The 21,081-nt window shown below is 38.4% G+C and overlaps 2 protein-coding genes across 2 annotated transcripts in view; both read left to right on the forward strand.

The window, feature by feature from the left end:
- Positions 1 to 21,081, forward strand: part of LOC109041050 (uncharacterized) — a 146,427-nt gene that overhangs the window by 51,577 nt on the left and 73,769 nt on the right. The gene's annotated exons all lie outside the window — the stretch shown is intronic.
- Positions 746 to 20,291, forward strand: LOC109041053 (uncharacterized). Its single transcript, XM_072299703.1, has one exon. The coding sequence runs from the start codon at positions 8,661 to 8,663 to the stop codon at positions 9,090 to 9,092; it is 432 nt and encodes a 143-aa protein (XP_072155804.1). The 5' UTR covers positions 746 to 8,660; the 3' UTR covers positions 9,093 to 20,291.

The following is a 21,081-nucleotide window of genomic DNA, read 5'->3' on the forward strand; positions in this document are numbered from 1 at the left end:
GTCTACCTGGACTTCACATCGCATTAAGAAACCACAACCTCCGGCTCATAAATAAGAACACCTAACTTAATAGAGAAATTAAAGGCATGTATATGTTGTTTTTAAAACGAGCCATGAAATTTTGCAGAGTGTCTAGCATCAGGATTTTCCCGATTCTATCAGGATTCGAGGTCAATCAGGATTTAATCCCGATTTTTTCAGGATTTGAAGAAAAATCGGTCGTAAAATCAGAATTTGAGAAAAGTCGGCCGTCCGGTCAGTTTTTTTTATCGAGCCACTTTAGTGAAGTCCGCGAAAAATCAGGATTTAATCAGAATTTCATCAGGATTTTCCAAAATGAAAAAAAAAAAAAAAAAAAAAAAAAAAAAAAAACTATAGACACCCTGTTTTGGCTCCTAACTGCAAAATGGGGTCCGATTATGTTCTAAATGTCTCCATTTTTTCATGTTACCACGCATGTAGGCGCACGCAGGGGTATCATCTGTATAATTACATGGAAGCATAAGTTAATTTGATTATTCTCCTCTCTAATTCTGATTGATTTCGTTTGATGTACGTAGGTGACCAGAAACCGGGACCTTACCCTTGCCCTAGGTGCGGAAGAGTCTACCAAGTATCATCGTCGTTAAAGCGTCATCTCACATATGAGTGTGGCCAACCACCCAAGTTTCTATGCTCACTTTGCGAATATCGCGCTAAGTACAGGACGCAGTTGATACAGCATTTTTCTGCCAAACATGGCTGAACGAAACCATTGAGAAGTTACTAAAGCGAACGCTACGTCATACCACCCGATAAATATGAAAGCCCTTCAACTTATTTTTGATGGGTCAGTTTCGGAGGCCACTTAATCGTCTTTCGATGTTTGAAACTTAGAAATTACTCTGTATCGCTGAAAAAATTGTCAGATAAAAACAATTAGTTGAAAAGAAAGTTTCCCTGATTCGAAGAGAGTTTTAATAGTTTTTCTTCTTCTTCCATTAAATGAGTCTTCTGTCATTCATGCAATAGTTGTTTTGTCATAGCTGACGAACTGTATCTTTTTATCAGAGAATTTCCGTCGGTAAAAATAAAAATTTCCTCACATATAAGGAGCTTCTGAAGAGTGGGTAAAACTCATTTTGGAAAACCGACAAGATGTTTCTCTGCTTTTGTATTTACTTCATTTTTTTAAAAAAATGTTGACTAATCATGAGTAGGATCGGCGCGAAAGTTACCATTAAATGTCTAGGTCCATGCAATACAGGTTTTAAAATTACTTAACTTTAACCCTGCCTTTTCTCGTACTTAAAAGTTTAAATTAAAAAAATCGACCTAATATACCTTTAATATTTGTTCAACTTCCTCATAAGCGTGCAGAAAAACCATTTTTTAAACCGTAGATGACTACCATAGAAGAACAATTCTTCGGCCAGCGAAACTGACCCTCCGCAGATAAGTCCAGAACGCAAATGCGCAAATTCTTCCAAAAAGCGCGACTTCAAGTCAATCTTCCATAGGCGTACTTTTACCCAAAATTCTCCCCAAATTCCTCCGAAAGCTCATAGTCCCTTAAAAAAGTGATTTGAAGTTTATTTCGTAGTGAGCTATACGATCAAATTTTCATTTGAATTAGAAATCTAATTTAACCTATAATTACACCCCCTCCACGTAATGTAGGCGTATGCAATCAAACTAAGGTAATCCCCCTTTATTCACCCTTGTGAATGAATCGTAACGGCTTTACGTAATAGTTATGAGATAATAGCGTGTTTGTTCAACTCTCTAACTCTACTCTGATCACCAATTCTTAGTAAAGCTCATCTGATTCGTTAATCTGGTATATGCCACTTTCCACATTTACCGAGTCTTAATTTCCTCTTCCTCCTTTTCTTCTCTCGTTAAACTTATTTTCCTTAACTTTTTTAAACTTTTTTTCAAGTTTCCTTTCCTTTCTTACTCTTTAAAACTTTCCACGTCCAGTAGTTACCTCAGTAAAAACCTTGTATTGCTCTAACGATCTAACGAACGTTAGTGAATGTGTTTAGGTATTATCTATCATTTTTTAAAAATTCATTTTGTTATGTATAGCTATTTAGTTTCCTCTTTTATTCTCTATTTATCAGTTTCAGTTCAATTAAAGCAGTAAATACCTTTTTTTCTATTCTGTTGCATGGCTGCACTCGATGTATACTTTTCTTCTCATATTCTACCTGTGCAAATGAGCAGCAAATGTAAAACATTTTCCAAAGCTTTTGACATTTCTTGGCACTCTTTTGAATCCAACAGAAAGTTTTTTTGACGTGAAATACAAGTAATCAGAGCTAATTAACTTTTCTTTAAGAAATAGCAACAAATTGTAAAGTAAGGTTTACTATTGAAGTCCCTTTTAAGTTGTTTTTTTGAACCTGATCTTTCTTTCCGATCAAGTTATCTCTAATCGTTTGCTTTTGTTCTTATAGGATTTCAAATTATTTACTTACTTATCAAACGATTTCTGAAATGCGTGCACGCACTATTTTTCATGATAAACCACCCATCTTTTTTCCTGAGAATTTTAAAGTAGACTATCGTCAATCATACTCCCTTTTCTAATTCTTCCTTTTTGGCTTCAGCCAATTAGTTTTATTTTGTTCATGCTATTGCCTTTCAGGCATCTTACTGCTAAGTTTTTTTTTAATTCTGAAGAAAGGCGCATGGATTTTTTTTCCATTCTACATACTCTTCATATTTTGGATTTATCATTTTAAATATCTTCTACTTAATCAAGTTAGTATACTACTCATCGGCATGCAAACAGCGCATAGTTTTTGTACTTATTGAAGTGAAGAGCTTTCATGTTGCCTAAGGCCCCCTTTGAACTATTTATTTTCAAGAGAATCTGTCTTAATTTTGAACTCTACTTTATCCATATTATATAATAATTTTGTTTTGTTTAAGTTTTCTAATATATTTCTATTTTCTTGAAAACCGCTCGTGCTTTTACTTTCTGATACGAAGTGCTTATTCTCCTTTTACTTTTAATTTAAAGTTTTTCTTTTTATTTCTGTTACCTCTTTCAAGTTCCTTAAGTCGTTTTTACTGTATATTTCGAGCTTCTCTTTTAGCCGAGAGAGGTTGAGTGAAAATTCCTCCGACAGTGCCGAGTTATTCAATAATTTAACTATAAATGCATTCGTTCTCTGGAACCATCAATCAACAAACTCTATAAGCCTCCAAAGTGGTGGAGTGAAGTTTTAAGGAATTTTGGCAATTTTCAATGCATTTCTTCATTTAAACTGTTCCATTTAATTCCATTTTTGCCAGGTTTTCCTCTTTGACTTTTCTGCAGTGATCATAGAAATACTATACTTTACACCACGAATAGGTATACTTTGGTTCTTTTTAGTAGCATCGGTATCCACATTCAATCGAGATAAAAATATTCCTGTCTAACTCTCTATTAGAAAAATAGTATTATTTTTTTCCACGGTTCAAAACAGAACAGATATATGAAGCAACTGGTAGTTGGCCAATTTTTCACCCGCACATCAGTAAAAGATTATCAATTATCTTCGCTAATTTGACTAATCAGCTTAATTACACTTTACGCTGCCCACTTGTCTCTCGCTTTTATTTTTGAAGCCAAATACTCAGGAACATAATCCCTTGATACAGTCTTTAAATTTCCTCTGCATTTTAAATAATACTCTCACCGTCTCTTTCGGGAGTGTCACTCAGTTTTCTTTTGAAAAGACAAAAATTAAGAAGGTATCAGGCAACTTTCAAGGCAGTCAAGCTACTTTAATTGAGGCGGTCCAATTCACCCTTAACTTTCTCGTGTTTTCTCGAAACTTGACTGTTTTTTACTGCTCGTTCAATGAAAAAGATAATAGTAAGAAATGAGATCATCGATTTTTTTTACCATCTGCCCTCTCTACCAGCATCTGACTGTGGTCTGAAGGTGGAAATCCGTAGCAAACGCCAAGGGCTAAATTCGATGTATACACTTCTTACTCGTTAGTAACCTTTGTCTGCATTTCAGATTACGGCAATAGAGAGGTTGCTCACAGGTGCAACCAGTGCGGAAGAAAGTACAAACATGCGGGCTCTTTGAACCGCCACCTGAAGTATGAGTGTGGGAAAGAACCCAGGTTTCCGTGCTCAAAATGTCCGTACCGAGCCAAGTACAGGAACGAGTTGCTCTTCCACCTTAGTTCCAAGCACAAAGAACTTATTCAATTCAGGAATTACAACCCCGCTGAGTAGCAATTTCTAACTTCAGAACCGTCTCTTCTTCTCGATTTCGAATGACAAGATAGGATTGTGTCGTCATTAGTCTTTAGACATAATTGTTTCGAGTGACTGAAGTCAGTAACCTCAACCTATTTGAATATTCCAGGCACGCACTCAACAATGAAGTTCCGTTATGGACTGTGCAAGAAAATTTCATAAATCGCGTAAAATATCGTGAGAAATTAAATAATGCCAAGAAGGCACTCTAAATATAGTTTCGTCCAAAATAAATTCTTTAGCCAAGGAAAGTCTTCATAATGCAGGCCGAAATGTTGAGCAGATTGAAAATGTCACTGATTTTATGAGCTCAAATCAAAGTTTTTCATAACTAAACAGTGCAGTCGGTTCTTTTCACACTTTTAAAATCAATTTCAAAATTAAAATTTGAACGACATTGTTAAACAGACAATTTGAAAGGTTCTTATTTATTTTCTGATGTATGGTTTATCGTGTACGGTTTTCTCCAATACAACCTCTTAGTCTTTCTATTTTTTCTCTTTTTATTTTTTATATTTTCTTCGTTTACTTTCACTGCTCGGAATCGAAGGCAAATGAGTATTTCATCGAGATGACCGACTGGATGCTTTTTAAATCATCCAATGGAGTTCTTGCAACAGAGATTTGCGTTTAAAGTACTTCTTGGCCTGTGAAATTTTGCGAGAAACACGAGTGTGACTCTGGTTTTTTCTGAAATCAATCCCCAAGCTTGAGGAAAGCTCTCAAAGTTTAGGCTGTGATGGAGGGGATATACCTCGCTACACTGAGAGTACTATTCTACATCTAGTCCAACTCACCGTGCACAAACAGGGAGCAAATACATTAACAGGATTGCCGTGGTTCCAACTGTAGAGTCCCTCAAAAAAGTGGCAATCCTGCTAAAGCATTTTCTCCCCGTCTTGTGCATGGAGTGTTGGACTAGATGTAGAGGTGGACTGTTAACGTAGTAGGATATATCCCTTCCATTGCGGTTTAAAATTCGAGAACTTTTATTGAGCTTGGGAATTGATTTTAGAGAAAACCAACGTCACCATCATGTTTCTTGCAAAATTTTACACAAGAAAAATGTCTTCAATTGCAAAACCCCCACACATGCAAGAACTCCATTAGAAGTATTAGGAATATTTATTCGTGATCATTTTGCCTAAGTCACTGTTCAGCAAATTTTACAATTATGTAAGTTTGCTGAAAAAATGACGGATTGTCACCCATTCAATGTGCACGGAATGAATCATTATGTATGATCGTAAGAAAATCTATTATAAATGTGCCTTGGATGCGGCTAACTTTACGACAAAGAAGACACTTTGAGCATCTAAGTTTTTCTCGAAAATTTAAAAGGAAAGATCCAATCAAAAATCTTGACAAATACAACATAGGCAAATTGAGAACTCATAAATCTTCCTGAAGGCGTTGCTTCATTTTACATACAAATAACACGGAGGAATTATTGATCATTCACAAGAATGATTATTTAGTATGCATAATGACGCAAGTATAAATTTTCGTTTTTTTACGAACGCTTGAATCCACGCACACAAAAAACTTGGGCATCTTGCTGAGGCCTTGTCTCCAAGGGAGGTTGCATAGGATTTGTCCCAAGGAAAAATCTCACTTGCGAAGTTGGGAGAAATACTGAGTTAGTCAACACTAATCACAGTACCAAGTAAGTCCTTGCGGAGTCTTAAGAGCGACTCAGAGAAAATAAGAAGAAATGTTGTTATTGTTTTTTTCAAGGGGAAGAAGCCCAGAAGTTTTATTCGAACCTGCCATTCGAACTTGGGACGAATCCCATGAAAAGTCCTGTGGAGACAAGGCTTCAGGAGTTGCCTGAAAATAACTACAAAAGTACTGTAGTTTTCTGGAGGTCGGTAAAGTGGCGTTCCCTACATTTTGGGTTGGAATTCAATCCACCTAGGGCTGGTGCGTTCCCAAGACCCAGGTAAGCGCCACATATTCATTTTCCTAGGAGTGAGCCTCAAATTGGCCTCTCTGTTAATTTTGATGAAAATCGCAGAACTTAATGCCCAAATTCTGATCTTAACTAACAGTCCTACAATGGACGCACCTGATGGCAGTCATTATGTCCTGTGTCAAATTCCACTTGAAAATCTCGCCGCACGAATACGCATATGCCAGGCGCTGTTACCAGTAGCAATAAATATAAAAGGGGGAATTTAATAATCAGTGAACCAGGCGATCGGTGAAATACGCCTGAATCTTACCCTTATATATCAAGCCAGCAGCTTGACATTCGATGTCCTGGAGGCCCATGATTCGCATCTGGTAAGTTAGTTAACAGTTGTTTTTCGTAGCTGTTCGGGCAGTAGATACAGGAACCTACGACTTTTCGTGCGCAATACTTTAATTTTAGTGTTGTTTGTCATTTGCTTGTTTCCTTACCTATATAGAAAATCGAACTTGGGGCCATCGCTGAATGACTTCAGACAATTTTTCCGCTGTTTTCACTTTTCCACCTTCCACGTCAGGTACTTGTCGAATAAAAGGACTTAAACTTAAATTTGACAGGGGTTCCAATATTATTTAAGGCCCTTTTCCCAGAAACTTGGAATTGCACGCTAAAAAAATTTTTTTTGAAATGTGAGACTGAAAGTTTTGGACATTTCCTAGGGAAATCATATTTCGCACCCATTACCAAGGCCGCATATTCTTCTTTCAACTTTGCATGATTCTTCGTCTTTCAACTTCCACCTTTTGTCCATTTTCATCCCGCTGATTGCGAGCGACACGTAAGCGGGAAGACGGAGACAAATTCTAGTTTGACGGTCGATCTGGGGAACTTCGGATCGGTCTGTCCCCTTGAGACAACGAAAGTAAGGAAGAAGAATAACGCTAATTTGAGCTTGCACTCTTGGTTATTTTTCGTTGCTCTTCCCTGTCCTTCGGCGAATTTGTACAGTTTGAGAGCCTCTGTTCCAACTCCTGTCTGACCCTAGTCCCTATCCACCTCCAAATTGACGCTTTAAGTGGTGACGCCAACATATGGATTATTATATCGACTTTGATCGAAACAAAAGCAATGACATAATTCTCTCATTGTCGGTGCTAACAATAAGAGTGAATCGATGTATAAAAACATAACACTAATATCGCTTTTTGCTTCGATTCTTTTTCTCTTCATTCCTCTTCTTCTTGCTCTTCTTCTTACTCCTCTTCTTCCGACTTCTAATGCAGCTTCATTTTACAATATGTCATGATCCTGGAGAAAAAAAGGAGGTGTTTGTATTTCAGGCATCTTAGGGAGAGGTCCATGAAAGTGGTTACAGACATTTTTGTCGTTGATTTTATAGAAAATGGTGTGGTTTATGGAAATATGACTTTCTCCAAGAATGGTTTATAGCCTATTTTGTACTGAAATGTGCAAGAAAGCACGTTCCGGTTCGTCCCACGTCTCCTCCGTCGCCGAATGGGAGTCAGCGAGAGAAGTTAGATATAATGTGGAAATTTTAAAAGCGGATATCTTTGTCAATACGAAACGTAGAAGTTTAAATATACTTACATTATTTTTTTCGCACAATTGCCTACAAATACCCATAATGTCACGCACAAATGAGACAGTATAAATATCAACATTTTTCGTAGTTGTAGGAAATAATTTCATGTCCGACCAATCCCAATGGCTCGCTCCACTTTGAGTAACAGTGTATCGGTAAACGAATTAGTGGGCTGATTATCGAAATGTATAGACAAGGCGATAGACAACGAAGACAAAAAGAAAACGGAGCGATCCAGCAAGTGGAAAGACGGTGGTTGCGATGGACAAAGGATACCTAATGATACCACGAGACACTCGAAAAAAGTTGGTTATCTCGGAAGAAAAGAGCACGGGGTTGTTGGAGGATGTGGAGTTATGGACTTTTCCAATTAATTGTGGTAGTACTCCAATAAATTAGTTTACTAATCACAAATGTTGCGGTACTACCACAATAAATTGGAAATGTCCATATCATTCAACAAATTAGGGGATAACCCCTTACTCTTTTTTTCCATGAGTCCATCATTACAAAACATACCCACTTTTAGTCCGCAGCAAACACCAGTCGCAACCGATAGGATCATTCCATTTTCCTCTTATATTTTTGGTCTATCACCTTTAATAATCAGCCCGAAGAAGCTGGCATCACCCCTTTTCTTCTCCGTGTGCCACAGGGTTATTCAAAAGTCACGCACCTCTGGCCATAACTTTAGTTCTAATTATGATATCGATTTGCGGTTCAAGACGTTTTTCCTCATATCGAGGGGGAAACTTTTGAAGGTACTTTCCAGTTTTTGATCCCCTCGAGGGAGGGGGGTGAGGGCAACTCGAAAATTTCAAATGGCCACCCACCTCCTAGCCAGTGGTGCGTGACTTTTGAATAACCCTGTATGTGTTATGAGTGCCAAGTCTTATGGTCCGGCGGCCTAGAGCTAGTCTAATTGACTTGGGTTTTTCAGATTCGCTGGAGGAGTATCTGTCGGGCGTGGGGAGCATGAAGAAGAAGCGGGAGTGGCGCGCCGACGAGGAGCTGTCCGAGGAGCTCGTGGAGGAACTCAACGAGGAACTCTCGGGCTCCGGGATGATGAAGCACATGAGCCTGTACCACAAGTCGCCTTCCAAAGCCCCCGGCCACTTCCCGTGCCCCAAGTGCCTCAAGACCTACACCTACAAGAACAACCTCATGCGGCACATCCGCGTCGAGTGCGGCAAGGAGCCCAACCACTTCTGCCCGTTCTGCATGTACAAGTGCAAGCACAAGGCCGACCTCCTCCGCCACGTCAGGAACAAGCACGAGGTCAACCTCGAGAAGGCCGAGGTCCAGAGCGCCATCGCCCTCCAATGATCTCCGCCCGCCCCCAACGTGGAACTGTGAGGTCGTCCATGAATCATTCCAGTAGGCTCCACTGGAAAAAAAAGTCGCTTGGATCCGGAGTTCAGACTCTTATAAACATTGACAAGAAAAAATATTCTTGATTCGATCGGATTTTTGATTAAATCAAGAACCAATTCTCTTCATGTAAGCGGATTTCCTTTTGATCCAAGCAGAAATCCGATTGAATCAAGAGTATTTTTTCTTGTCATTGTTTTCAAGAATCTGGACTCTAGATCCAAGCGCCTTTTTTTCCAGTGTCCGGACTGATTCTTGAAATTGGTAGACACAGCGATAGACAAATATGACCAAGAGGATAAGGAAGAATCCTATTGGTGGAAGCGGGTGGTCGCACACGCAAAAAAATAGTCGGTGCTGATGACAGAACCCTCCGTTCACAGTGTTCCTGAACTTTCTTTGTTATACTCACTGAACTTTTCACGTTGTGAGAATAGAACTTCGGTCGTGAGCACAGAGTATTCTGTCCTAATAACGAAAACTTCTGTAGCTGTGACAAAAAAGTGCAGGAGCTCTATGAACAGAACTATTTTATTTTCAGTGCAATGGACAGAATAGGTAGGTAATAGACTAACGAACGGCAATCCGCGAGACACCCTTTACGTAGTCCATCAGTGTTCCCCTTGATATATGACAACTGCCCGTTCCAACCAATAGGATCGCTCCAAGTTCCCTATGTCTTCTTTGTCTATAGCTTCGTCGGTTAATTTCAAAAATCTGCCCGCTGATTATTGAATTGATAGACAAAGAGGACGAGCAGAAAATGGAGCGATCTTTTTGGTGGAAACGGGTGATAGCAATGGATCAAGAAGCACTAGACTAGCGACTAGTAACTCACAAGAGATCCTATAGTTAGTCCATCATTTCCCCCGTTATCTTTAACTACCGCCCATTTCAAGCAATGGAGTTGTTGCATGTGTGAGGGCTTTGCGATTTGACCATAGATTTTTACGTAATAGTTCACGAGAAACACGATGATGCCACTGGTTTTCTCTGAAATCATCTCCCAAGCTCAATAAAAGCTCTCAAAGTGAGGCCAAAATGGAGGGGATATCCCACCCGATGACCCTACCCTGAGAGTCCACCTCTACATCAAAAGAAACTCTCCTTACATAGATAGGGAGCAAATACATTAGTAGGGTTGCCACTTTATTTGGGGATTCCAAAACTGAAAACACGGCAACCCTGCTAATGTATTTACTACCTACCTTTGCATGGAGGGTTTGTTTTGATGTAGAGGTGGACTCTCAGGGTAGGGTGGGATATCCCCTCCATTTTGGACTCACTTTGAGAGCTTTTTTTGAGCTTGGGAGATGATTTCAGAGAAACCAGTGGCACCATCGTGTTTCTCGCGAACTTTTACATAAGAATCAATGGTCAAATCGCAAATCCCTCACACATGCAACATCTCCGTTAGGATCGCTCCATTTTTTTATCGCTTCCTTTGTCTATCGCTTCATGTATCAATTTCAATGATCAGCCCGCTGGGAATCTGGGAAAGTTAGGGTCTTTGGGGCGATGACTGCTTTGTACTCAGCTACTCTAGTTGGTCCTTTACACCAACCAAATTAATTATTTACGCCAGCTAAACAGTATATCAGTCATAGCGCAAATTGAACCACTGCGGTTTATGTTTTCTCCTGAAATTTTACCCAGAGCATGATTCACACAGTGGTGAGGTTGGGAAAATTAGCCTCTGAAGATTTAAGTATTATTTTTTAACATTAGTTAAACGGCAAAAATAAAAATGATGTCATCTATATGAGTTGCCAACCATTAGATTCATGTCAAATGTTCATACTTTTGACTAAGAGTTTTTTTCCGAATTTACCGTTGCTTCGCCTATGAATTTTTGTAGAGAAAACATATTTTCGTGGTGCCTAAAGAATACCGTGTCTCGTGCCGAACTGGCGTTTTCCGGAATTTACCGAAATACCGGTGGTATGGTGGTAGTCATTGTTAAAAACCAATCTGCCTACTGTACTGCACCAAACAGAGTCAGCTGAGTTAGCAATAGTAACTTTTTTTAGCAGTGAAAATGGACCTTTAGGTAGAAAAAAAATTAGATCACTGTACTAATAGCTTAAAGGGATTTATTCGGCAGAATTTGGCGCGAAGAACACCCACAAATTGGATGTGATATCAATGGTTGTTTTAAACCATAAAAGTCGTGTTTTCACGGTCTCAGCTCACTGATCAGCGAAAACTAATCAAGCTGATCGCATTCCGAGCTTTAAGTCAAAATCTAAGTATCACATTTTATTTAAATGATTTCCACCAAGCAAGTATTATTCATGTACGACTCTTTAAGGAAAGTAATCATATACTTAGCATGCGGTAGAATAGAATCAACAGTCTCTGCCGTATGCCGTATAGAATCAACCCTCTGAATGAAATCATCCTGCACCTCCATGTGTATTTCAGGGACAGAAGCGTCTAAATATTGATTTTGCATTCCGTACATTTTTTTTTATTAAACTATACGGATTTAATATTTTATTCAAAGGGTTGGAGATTGATTCCATTTTAATGGAATTCTTGTTGAATATTTATAGTCGGATAGAATGCAATGCTAATGAATTCATTCGCTCTGTGAAATAATTTCTCGGGACTTTAAACATTGCTTCAGCCTGAAGTCCTTCATGGTATTAAATCTCATGTGATGTTAGTCATGTACTGTGCTGTGGTGGAATGTTTTTTTTTTTTTTTTTTTTTTTTTTTTTTTTTTTTTTTTTTTGTAAATTCCATCCACCGTAGGCATTCATTTCGGGTAACGTCTAAAATTTTTCCCTCTTACAAATGTGTCTAATCTGAAAGCCTTAATCAATCATATTTAATTCTTAAAGTTATTTTAAAGCTGATCTAACATTAAACTTTTGGTTGACTATGTTGGGAGGCTGTCGTCAGCATTAACAAATCTAGCAAGTTGGCAACATTAGTTCCTCTCCGAATAAACCCATGAAAATGATTCGATTCAGAGGGGTCAGGTGCTCCGACAAGAATCGATTATTAATAACATGTTTAAATGGAGGAATGTCAATTTTGCCGTCCTGCTGGATCCGCCTCTAGTCGTTAATTATGTTAACTGGAGCTTGTACATGCGTGCTTAGCACGTCTTGATTTCCTTTGCTTTTTTCTTTTTTTTGTTGCTCTGGAAAATTTTTCTGAGGAGACAAAAATTGTAGTCCACGTCCAAGGTTCAAAACCTATATTTTTATCAGTTATATGAAATGTGGCGTGTGTCTCAATCTCAAAGTATAATCTATTTTTTGTAGTAGACATCACTCCAATATGTTCCTGTTTCCCAACCGATGACACTAATTTATATTGCACTATACAAGTTGCATTATTTTTCTGAATCTTAACAAATATTCTTTACCAAAAAATGTCATTTGTTGACCTTCTTAATCTATCATTTTCCTATCCTATTGAGTTCTTATTTACAACAAAGTTCAAGTAATCTGAATCACGATGTTTAGGAATCATTATTAATAGTAATTTCATGAAGTGATCAAATAAGAGTGACTGATTTTTCCTCTTTAAAATAATATCATATGTATTTTTCCCCTCGAATTGAACATACCTAAATTATTAAGCCTACGGGATATCTCTCATGTTAATTATCCTTTTCTGTTGCGTGAAGATGTTTCGAGAGGTATAGTGATATTATTTAGTGTGGATAAGAATGTATTTTAGTCGAACTCCCCACCTAGTTGCGTTTGATCTAACTAATTCATTCTGTAATTTTTGAATTTCTCGCTCTCCTTAGACTTTCGCTCTGTTGACCGAATCGATTATCTCATGGAAAATTCCTGTACGAAGAAGGTCTCCTTTTGAAGCATAGAGCAAAATGATAACATCAACAGTGTAACCATACTCATAATTTTTAAGGCGACGAGTTTAAACATTTTCGAATGCCTAGACCCTTTAATTTTTATTGGAACGATGTTTTTAAAACACCCCTTTTTTCACTTTTCACCATATTTTTTCAATCTAACAAAATTTTTTAGCCCTTCGCGTGTTGTAAAAATTACTTTCATGGTAAAGAAAAGATGAAAACCCACTAAATTAAAGAATGTCTCATCCCTTCAGGGTACGTGTAAAATACGTAATGGGTTTAATTGGATTTTTGATGATTCAACGTTTCTGGTTTTGATAGTCGAAATGAGCTCTGCTGATCACCTTCTTGTGATTATTCTTTTCAATGTACCGCATACATAAATACTTTAGTTCGATTTTTCGAAGCTGTTGTGAACGAAATCCAAGCCCCCGGTAAACAGTCTTCATGTCCAACTCATCCATGAAAAGCTTCAGGAATTTTTGTATAGATCCCATGAAATATTCGGTTCCGCGACGAGAGCAAAACATATTCGGGGAATGAAGAATCCTTTTTATCTAAAATTGAAACATATTGCCTCCTTAGATTCTGAATCTAGTCTAGTCGCTTGAAAAAAATGTTACCTCGTTCAGTGGCATTTGCGAAAGTAGTAAAACTGAGTTCCGTACATTTCGATGCATTTAAAACTATCGATATTCTCACTCAGAATCGATTGTTCATAATGGAGTTGAATGAAGGAAAATCAGGTTTGCCATCTTGCAAAAATTGCCTCTGCTCTTGTTGAACCGGTGGCAGCTCTCAATTTTCAGACTACGTTTTGCGATGAGGAACCCTATTTGCAACTCTATTTCTGGCTCCTCCACTAAACCACCTATCTGCATGGGAAAGTTAATGGTACATATGTTTCTACTAAAGCAGATCAGAAATATAGTAGCCCTTTTAAAAATGTTAAAATAAACTTCAACTGATCGTAACAATTTCGTAAAAGAGTGAAATTGGTTTGATGGAATCAATGTTACGCGAGCCATGCTATTCTGTATTAAACTTTCCTGTTTTGATGAAGTCGTTCTAGGAACTAGACCCAATCACTATTGTATATTTTTGTTTATCGTGTTGTAATTTTCATTTATTTGAGGAGTTAGTGCCTATCTTCTTTCGTACATCCTTTTATTATTATTTTACCTCATACCACTTCATGTACTAGTCTTTTTCATTTTCTCGCACTTTTCTAAGTTTATTTCCATTCGTGTCTTAGTTTGTATTTAGTATTATCCCTGTAGAGTTGAGTCAAATTAGTTACCCGATATGCTTTTGAAGTCGCGTAGAAGCTTCATTAATGTTTATGATCAATTCTATAAGACTGGCTGAACAGGATTATTACAATATGTGTATTTTTTTCTTTCTTCTCTTAAATTGCTCTTTTTTACATATTTTTTGAAATAACCATCCTTAAGTTCAGAATTTGTGGGCCAATTGGTTTTTTTAAACATATATTATACTGCATTCAGGTTACAAGATAAAACGATCTTAATAGATTATTTAAAGTGGCTTAAAGTTTATTCTCATAGACTCTGTGACGTATACAGGAAAAAGGTCTATTTTTTATTCGTCTTTTGAAAGTATTGGCTTAACTTTAAAAAGCTGCTCTAAATTGACCTTACCTTTTTAAAAAAGTAGTATCTTGTCGCTCCACCTTTTTAATGTTGACAACCTCTTGCCCTGTCATTTTCTCACCTACTGTATTTTTATTTACCCACTAATACTTTATTGAATTTCCATTCTACGTAGATTATGCGTTTGAGGCCATACTTTACATCACCGTGTTCTATTCTGCGGGAAGCCATTAATTTAGTCGTTTTATTCGTATATTCTAAACCATTATAAGTTAGTTCACTTTGACCTCAATCTTATTTCCCTGTTCATATAAACATTGAAAAAGTGAGATCCATATTATCTGACGATTTTTTTTTCTTTTTAATGGCGTCAGTAGTTGGATTGTAGAGAAGTTAGCTGTATTTAATTTAATGTTATCTCATTTATGTGTAAGTCTCCTATTTTAATTATGTTATTATTTGACTGACTCCTTGAATACCACCGAATGAAGTTTGAAAGACCCTGTAGGAGATCCCATCCGTTACCAATCAAGTTGAGAGACTTCCCTTTTTTCACGAACATTTTTCGTTTTTACACTAGTTTAAAATTTCTAAAAACTTCAATTTCATGTGCTGATCACCGTCGTATTGATAGTCGCACACATGGTAACGTAAGTTTCTTAAATAAATGTATTAAGATGTTCCTCGAGTACACTCTTTACACATGTAGCTCTGATGTCGTCATGCAAGTGCCTTTGCATTTATTGTAATTGAATATATTTGTATAAGGCTGAGTGAAGTTCAGCGCTTGAGAATAAGTATTTTGGTGGAATATTATTCGCCATATGTACCTCCTGTTGTTGAGAGTATTTTTTTTAAAAATGTAATTTTCATAGTTTGGTCTCATTTGCTCTCGTTAATTGTTCATTCTGTCTCCATCAACAAAACTCACTCGAAAAGTTATTCAATCCAGTCTAACCGTTGCCTTGTACTCTTGGTCCCTTCAAAGTTCCGAGTATCTAAGCCTCTCAGGAATGAATTATTCTATTTGAAAGTTTTTCCCCCCAAAAAAGGAGATGAGAGCTGTTTTTATAAACTTTGTTGGAAATTGAGTGCCGTATTAACAAAATTTAGCCGTCAGAACAGTGGCGTGGCGTGCTTTGCGAAGTATCGATTGATCTGTCATTTGAACCTATGAAAAAGGATCGATAAACAGGGTGTTCACAACGAACACCTCAATCAATCCTTTGCCATAGCTTCAAAGGGGGAAATATCGATAATCGATCATTCATGCCTCGCCACTGCATCGGATGCATCATCAAACAAATGAAAGTTTGAGTGAAGAATACGTCAACATTCATTTATTGTTATCGCAGCCACGCAAGCTGTAAAACACGTTTTGTAAATTTTAAAAGTACCCTTGTCAATGAACACGTTTGCTTAACCAAAATTATTTTTACAAAGTTGTTTCAGTCATGTAGAGTTTTGTTTTGTTTTCAATAAATTATTTTTAATTCCTAATGGCATTGGAATTTATTTTTTTCATTTCAACTACGTAGAATTAAGAATAAGACTAAATATTACTTTTACACGTGATTTCGTCACTTTGTCCGAGCGGTTGAACAAACTTAACGTTAATCCTTTCTTTCCTTTGAAAAATATATCATTGGTTTAATTTGTATTGCGTACTCTCCATATGTAGGCATCTGAAAGGGAATTTTATTTTGTGTTCCGAGCCTCTTTGGGAAGTTCTGTCCCGGTTTGTCTCATCAATCACCAACACCAGTGGACACCGTTGTTACCAGATTCGACCAATCAGATCCGTTGTTTTCGATAGGTCGAACCTTTTTTGAACCACCTAGCGAGGTGGTAAGGCCTCGATACACGATCAAATTCCCGAACCAATTACCATCGAAGTGTCGGGAGTCATCCGTCTGAAAATCGTTACTTCGCCTAATTTTAAATGAAAACCGTGCAGAAATGTTTCGTGTGGCAAGAAATGATGAATGGTGATCTCCATTCTGATCAAAATTTGGCGGCCCGTCCAATTTTGATCCAAGAGGACCGTTGCATGGTGACCATCAGTCATCAACTGGTTTACTTTGATCAGAATTGGTTCGGAATTTGATCGCGTATCGAGACCTGTACCGAAATCATGCACCAACGCTGCGATTCGGTAACTAACGAATCAGATGTTCCGAACTCAATTAGAGTGACAGCTCGGAGGTTCAGGTACAAAAGTAGCACCAAACCTCTAAATAAAATTCGCTTTTACACGGAAAACTTTAGTGTTGCAAAAGAAGTGACGTTGAGTCCTCATAGGAAAGTTTTTTTCTCCATGCACTGCTTGGGGAGGGGGGAGGGGGTTGAAGCGAAGTTCTGGATGGCATGGGATAAGAATAAAGATACTGATAATGTTGGTTTGCAGACTGGACGGAGGCCGGGGACAACGTTGCCGCGTCGTACGACCAGTTGTCGGAGGTGGTGTTCGAGTGTCCCAAGTGCCACTCGATTTACAGGTACAAGTCCGGCTTGAACTCGCACATGCGCTACGAGTGCGGCAAGGAGCCCATGTTCAACTGCCCGTTCTGCCCGAAGAAGTGCAAGATCAAGAGCAACCTCAAGTCCCACGTCCGGAGGATCCACGTCGACAAGTTGGACGTCTTCGAAGCCATGGAACTCAACGACGCCATCAACTGACACGATCCTGTCCCTGTGGCGGATCCGGGAAGTTGGCAACATTGTTTTCTCTCCGTTTGACCTCTGGATAAAGGTCGAGAATAATCTGCATCCCTGCTTTAAACTAAGCAGCTTTTAGGGGTTGTCCCTAAAGCCCGTTTCAGACGATCAAAGCAGAGCTCTCAAAGTGGCGTCACGTCGTCGTATGATATGGGCTTAAATTGTGTAACGCTCCAGGGGAGGAGGGTCTTTGTCAGCGTTACGCGGCGTTAGAGGGGAGTGGGGGGAGGGTATAGAGCCAAGTGTCACGCAACGAGTTTAAATATTTTTTATTTTCGAGTTTCTGCGGTTTTTTTTTTTTTTTTTTTTTTTTTTTTTTTTTTTTTTTTTCGTCTCTCCGAAGTTTTAAAGAATCTCGAAAATATTCCCCGTAGTACTTTCATTTTCCCTCACGAAGAAGAAACGCCAGTCCGTTCAGTAAATGTAGGTTGATATTTAGATTAGTTTTTATCAAAATGGAGGGTTGGAGGTCAGGACAAGCGTCACGTAATTTTTAGGGTGTCTAGCCTAGCGTCACGGAGCGTTACAGGTGAGAGGTGTCAAAAAACAGCAAATTTACCGTTACGTAAATTAGGGACGGCCCCCCAGCGTAAAATGTCTTTTAGAAAATACCGTGGCCTTTAATTGCCCCTAATTATGTGCCAAATAGTCAGCAAAACATCCATTAAACAATTAGTTCCCAAAATCTGTAAATTATAGGATTTAAGTCCGGAGTTACCACTTTTACCAACTTTGCCTTAACGTTCAAAACCGACCTTTATAGTATAAAGTCAATCTCTTATTCAGTCTCATTGAGCCGTTTTAGTCGACTTGAACCTGAATATAGATGAATCGCATGAACGCGCGTAACCAATTTAATATTATTGTGCGCAATAGAATCAAAATCCACTCATTTCAAATACTGCGAAGAGAAAGATCATTTAGTTTATTTAAAAGCATCAGAAGACTCACGAACAGTAGAAAATTGTTCTTGCCAAATTTTATGTGTATCATAATGAAAAGAAGAACTCAAATATTTATCAGCTAATTTTAATATTTTGATTCTCCGGTTCAGTAAGCTATCTCAGCATGAGTTAATTGCTTCTTTGTTTCGTCATCTAGTCTGATTATTATTTTATTTTTAGATTTTAGATTTAATAGCTTGTTTAGTTTTATTTGAAAAAAATTATACTCTTAATACTGTCCATTTAACTTCTTGTTCATTTTTCTCTCAATGCGATGATTCTAAAATCTTAGAATGTTCTCTGCTTAGTTCTCAAGGTCATTCATCTCTTCGTTATTACAGTGGAAATACAATGACATCATCCTCACCATTTCTACTTCCCTCCCCGTGCGTTCAAGTCCCCGAAATGTCCTGCTGTCATTAAAACATGTAGATTTTTCCCGTCAAATAATTTGGAACCAAGAAAACATATTATACCGTAAATAACTTCAAAACTCGATTTTAGGAAATGTTTTGAAAACATTGCATGTAATGAATACATTTTTCCTTATTTCGTGGGAGGGGAGGGGTCTATTTTTTGGAAGTACTTCATTTGGTTAAGTGTGACGGAACAAATTACCAGTTGTTTTTTCATTACTTTTAATATTTCCAAAAAATAAGTTTTTAGCCCATATGAAGCAGAAGTGTCCAGTCCATCTGCTCCTTCAGGAAATATTGGATACCCGGCTTTAGAGGTTTCCAAGTTGCCATCTTCCTTGCTACAACTGGATAAAATCAAGTAGGGTCTTATTCAAATCCGGATGGTTGGCACTGGAAAATCATACACATGAAATAGCTGAAGACTCCAAGTTGACTGCAGATGGGACGCGTTGAAAATCAGAAGAAGAAAAAAAGAGGAATAAGTAGAAGAGAAAAAGAAGGAAGAAGGAAGGGTATGGAAGAACATTAAATGAGGGGCTTGGAGGACAAGGCGCATAAGTGCAGTTTTTGAAACAATTGAGATATTAATAATTTCGCGTAAAACTAGTCTTAATGCATTTTTTGTGAAGAACTCGTTCCCAAATTCCAATTTTTAAGCATTAAAAAGTCAGTTTGAACTTTCTCTCCGCCATTAGGACCCATGTAATTAATTCTTCAAACACCTATTTCGCGGAATAACAAAACCTGCACTGATGCGCCTTCTCCAAGTTTCTCAAATCTTTTCCCCGTCTTTTTGTTCATCTTGCTCTTACTCAGTTGTCGTTTTCATTATTTTCCACTTTATACTCTCTGTTTCCTCCTTTTCTCCTAATTTTTCTTCCCCCTCCCTCTCCCTCCCACTCCCTCTCTCTCATATTCCTCTCCTTCTTCTGATCACTAAAGTGGCCCCATCTCCACATTACGTTCAGAATCCACATGTATGTGATTTGTCAAAATTCCCCATGTGAGAGGAGAGGTAGGTTAGAAGATGATTTAAACCACATGCAGAGGCGGATCCAGCAATTTGGCAACACCGGATTTCCTCCATTGGAACCTATGTTAAATAATCGATTCCTGTCGGAGCACCTGGCCCGTCCAAGAATCGATACATTTTCATAGGTTTTAATCAAGAAAAATAATGTTGCCAATTTTCTGGATCGGCTAATGAGCACATGGGGCTGCTGAAGGAGAGGAGCTGCGTAAGAATGAACACGACTTATAAGTCTTGCTGGTTTCGAGCCGTTGACCTGATCTAATGTAGCTGTGACTATGATTTCCAGGGAGATGTCGAGAGTCTAGGGGGAGCATGCCCGGCCTGGAGCCGTTCTCTCGGGCGGACGAGGCGTGGAAGGGAGCGACGACGACGGCAGCGGCGGGCAAGTACCCGTGCAACCAATGCGGCAGGAGCTACGCTTTCCCCAACACACTCCGCCGACATCGCAGATACGAGTGCGGCATCCGACCCCAGTTCAACTGCCAGTTCTGTCCGGCCATCTTCAAGCGCAACGATACGCTCTCCACCCACATCATCTTGAAACACCCCCAAAGACCTTGAAACACTCTTCGAGGTCTTGAAACACCCCTTAAGACCTTGAAGCACTCCCAGGGTGTCTACAAGTCCGGAAATCGTACTGATTTTTTAAGGGCGGTCCGGAAGTACTGAAAAAGTGCGGAAATTCCGCAAAAAGGTCCGGAATTTGTTTTTTAATTTTTGGCATTTTGGTCGTAATTTCAAATTTTTGAAATTTTTCAAATTTTATCAAATGGAGGTACTGAAAAAGCACGGAATTTTTCTGTTGGAGGAGCTACTGAATTTCTTGAGAATGTACTGAAAAAGTACTGTAAAAGTACTTATTTTTAACGAGCCTGTTTTAGTAGACACCCTGACTTCCCAAGGCCTTGAAGCACTCCTAGAGACTTTGAAGCGCCTCCAAAGGCCTCGAAACACTCCCCAAGATTCCAAACTTAACCCTTAGGTCGCTGAATGGAGCCCCCCGTTGATGACATCGGTCACCGAGATGGCTAAAATTTCAAAATCGATGGCTACCAGATAGATTATGAAATAGACTGATTCAGGGGCTAAGTCATTCTTGCAATATTCGAAATTTCGATTTGCTATAGTTGTTGTGCATAGACTGATTTAGCGACTATGTCATTTGATGTAATATCAATGGTTCAAACCGGAGCAAATACATAGCGACCTCCCTGTGAGTTAATTGTGTTAATTCATTGCAATTTAGTCATTCATAGGTCATAAATCAATTAAGGACTCATTAAACTCGAGAAATTTCGATCGCAAGAAAAGAAACACCTACACGTATTTTACCGTCATGTGTTTGTTTACATTTGAACCATCGAAACTGCGATAAAAAA

Source organism: Bemisia tabaci, chromosome 1, assembly GCF_918797505.1.
Source record: "Bemisia tabaci chromosome 1, PGI_BMITA_v3".
NCBI classification, from domain to species: domain Eukaryota; kingdom Metazoa; phylum Arthropoda; class Insecta; order Hemiptera; family Aleyrodidae; genus Bemisia; species Bemisia tabaci.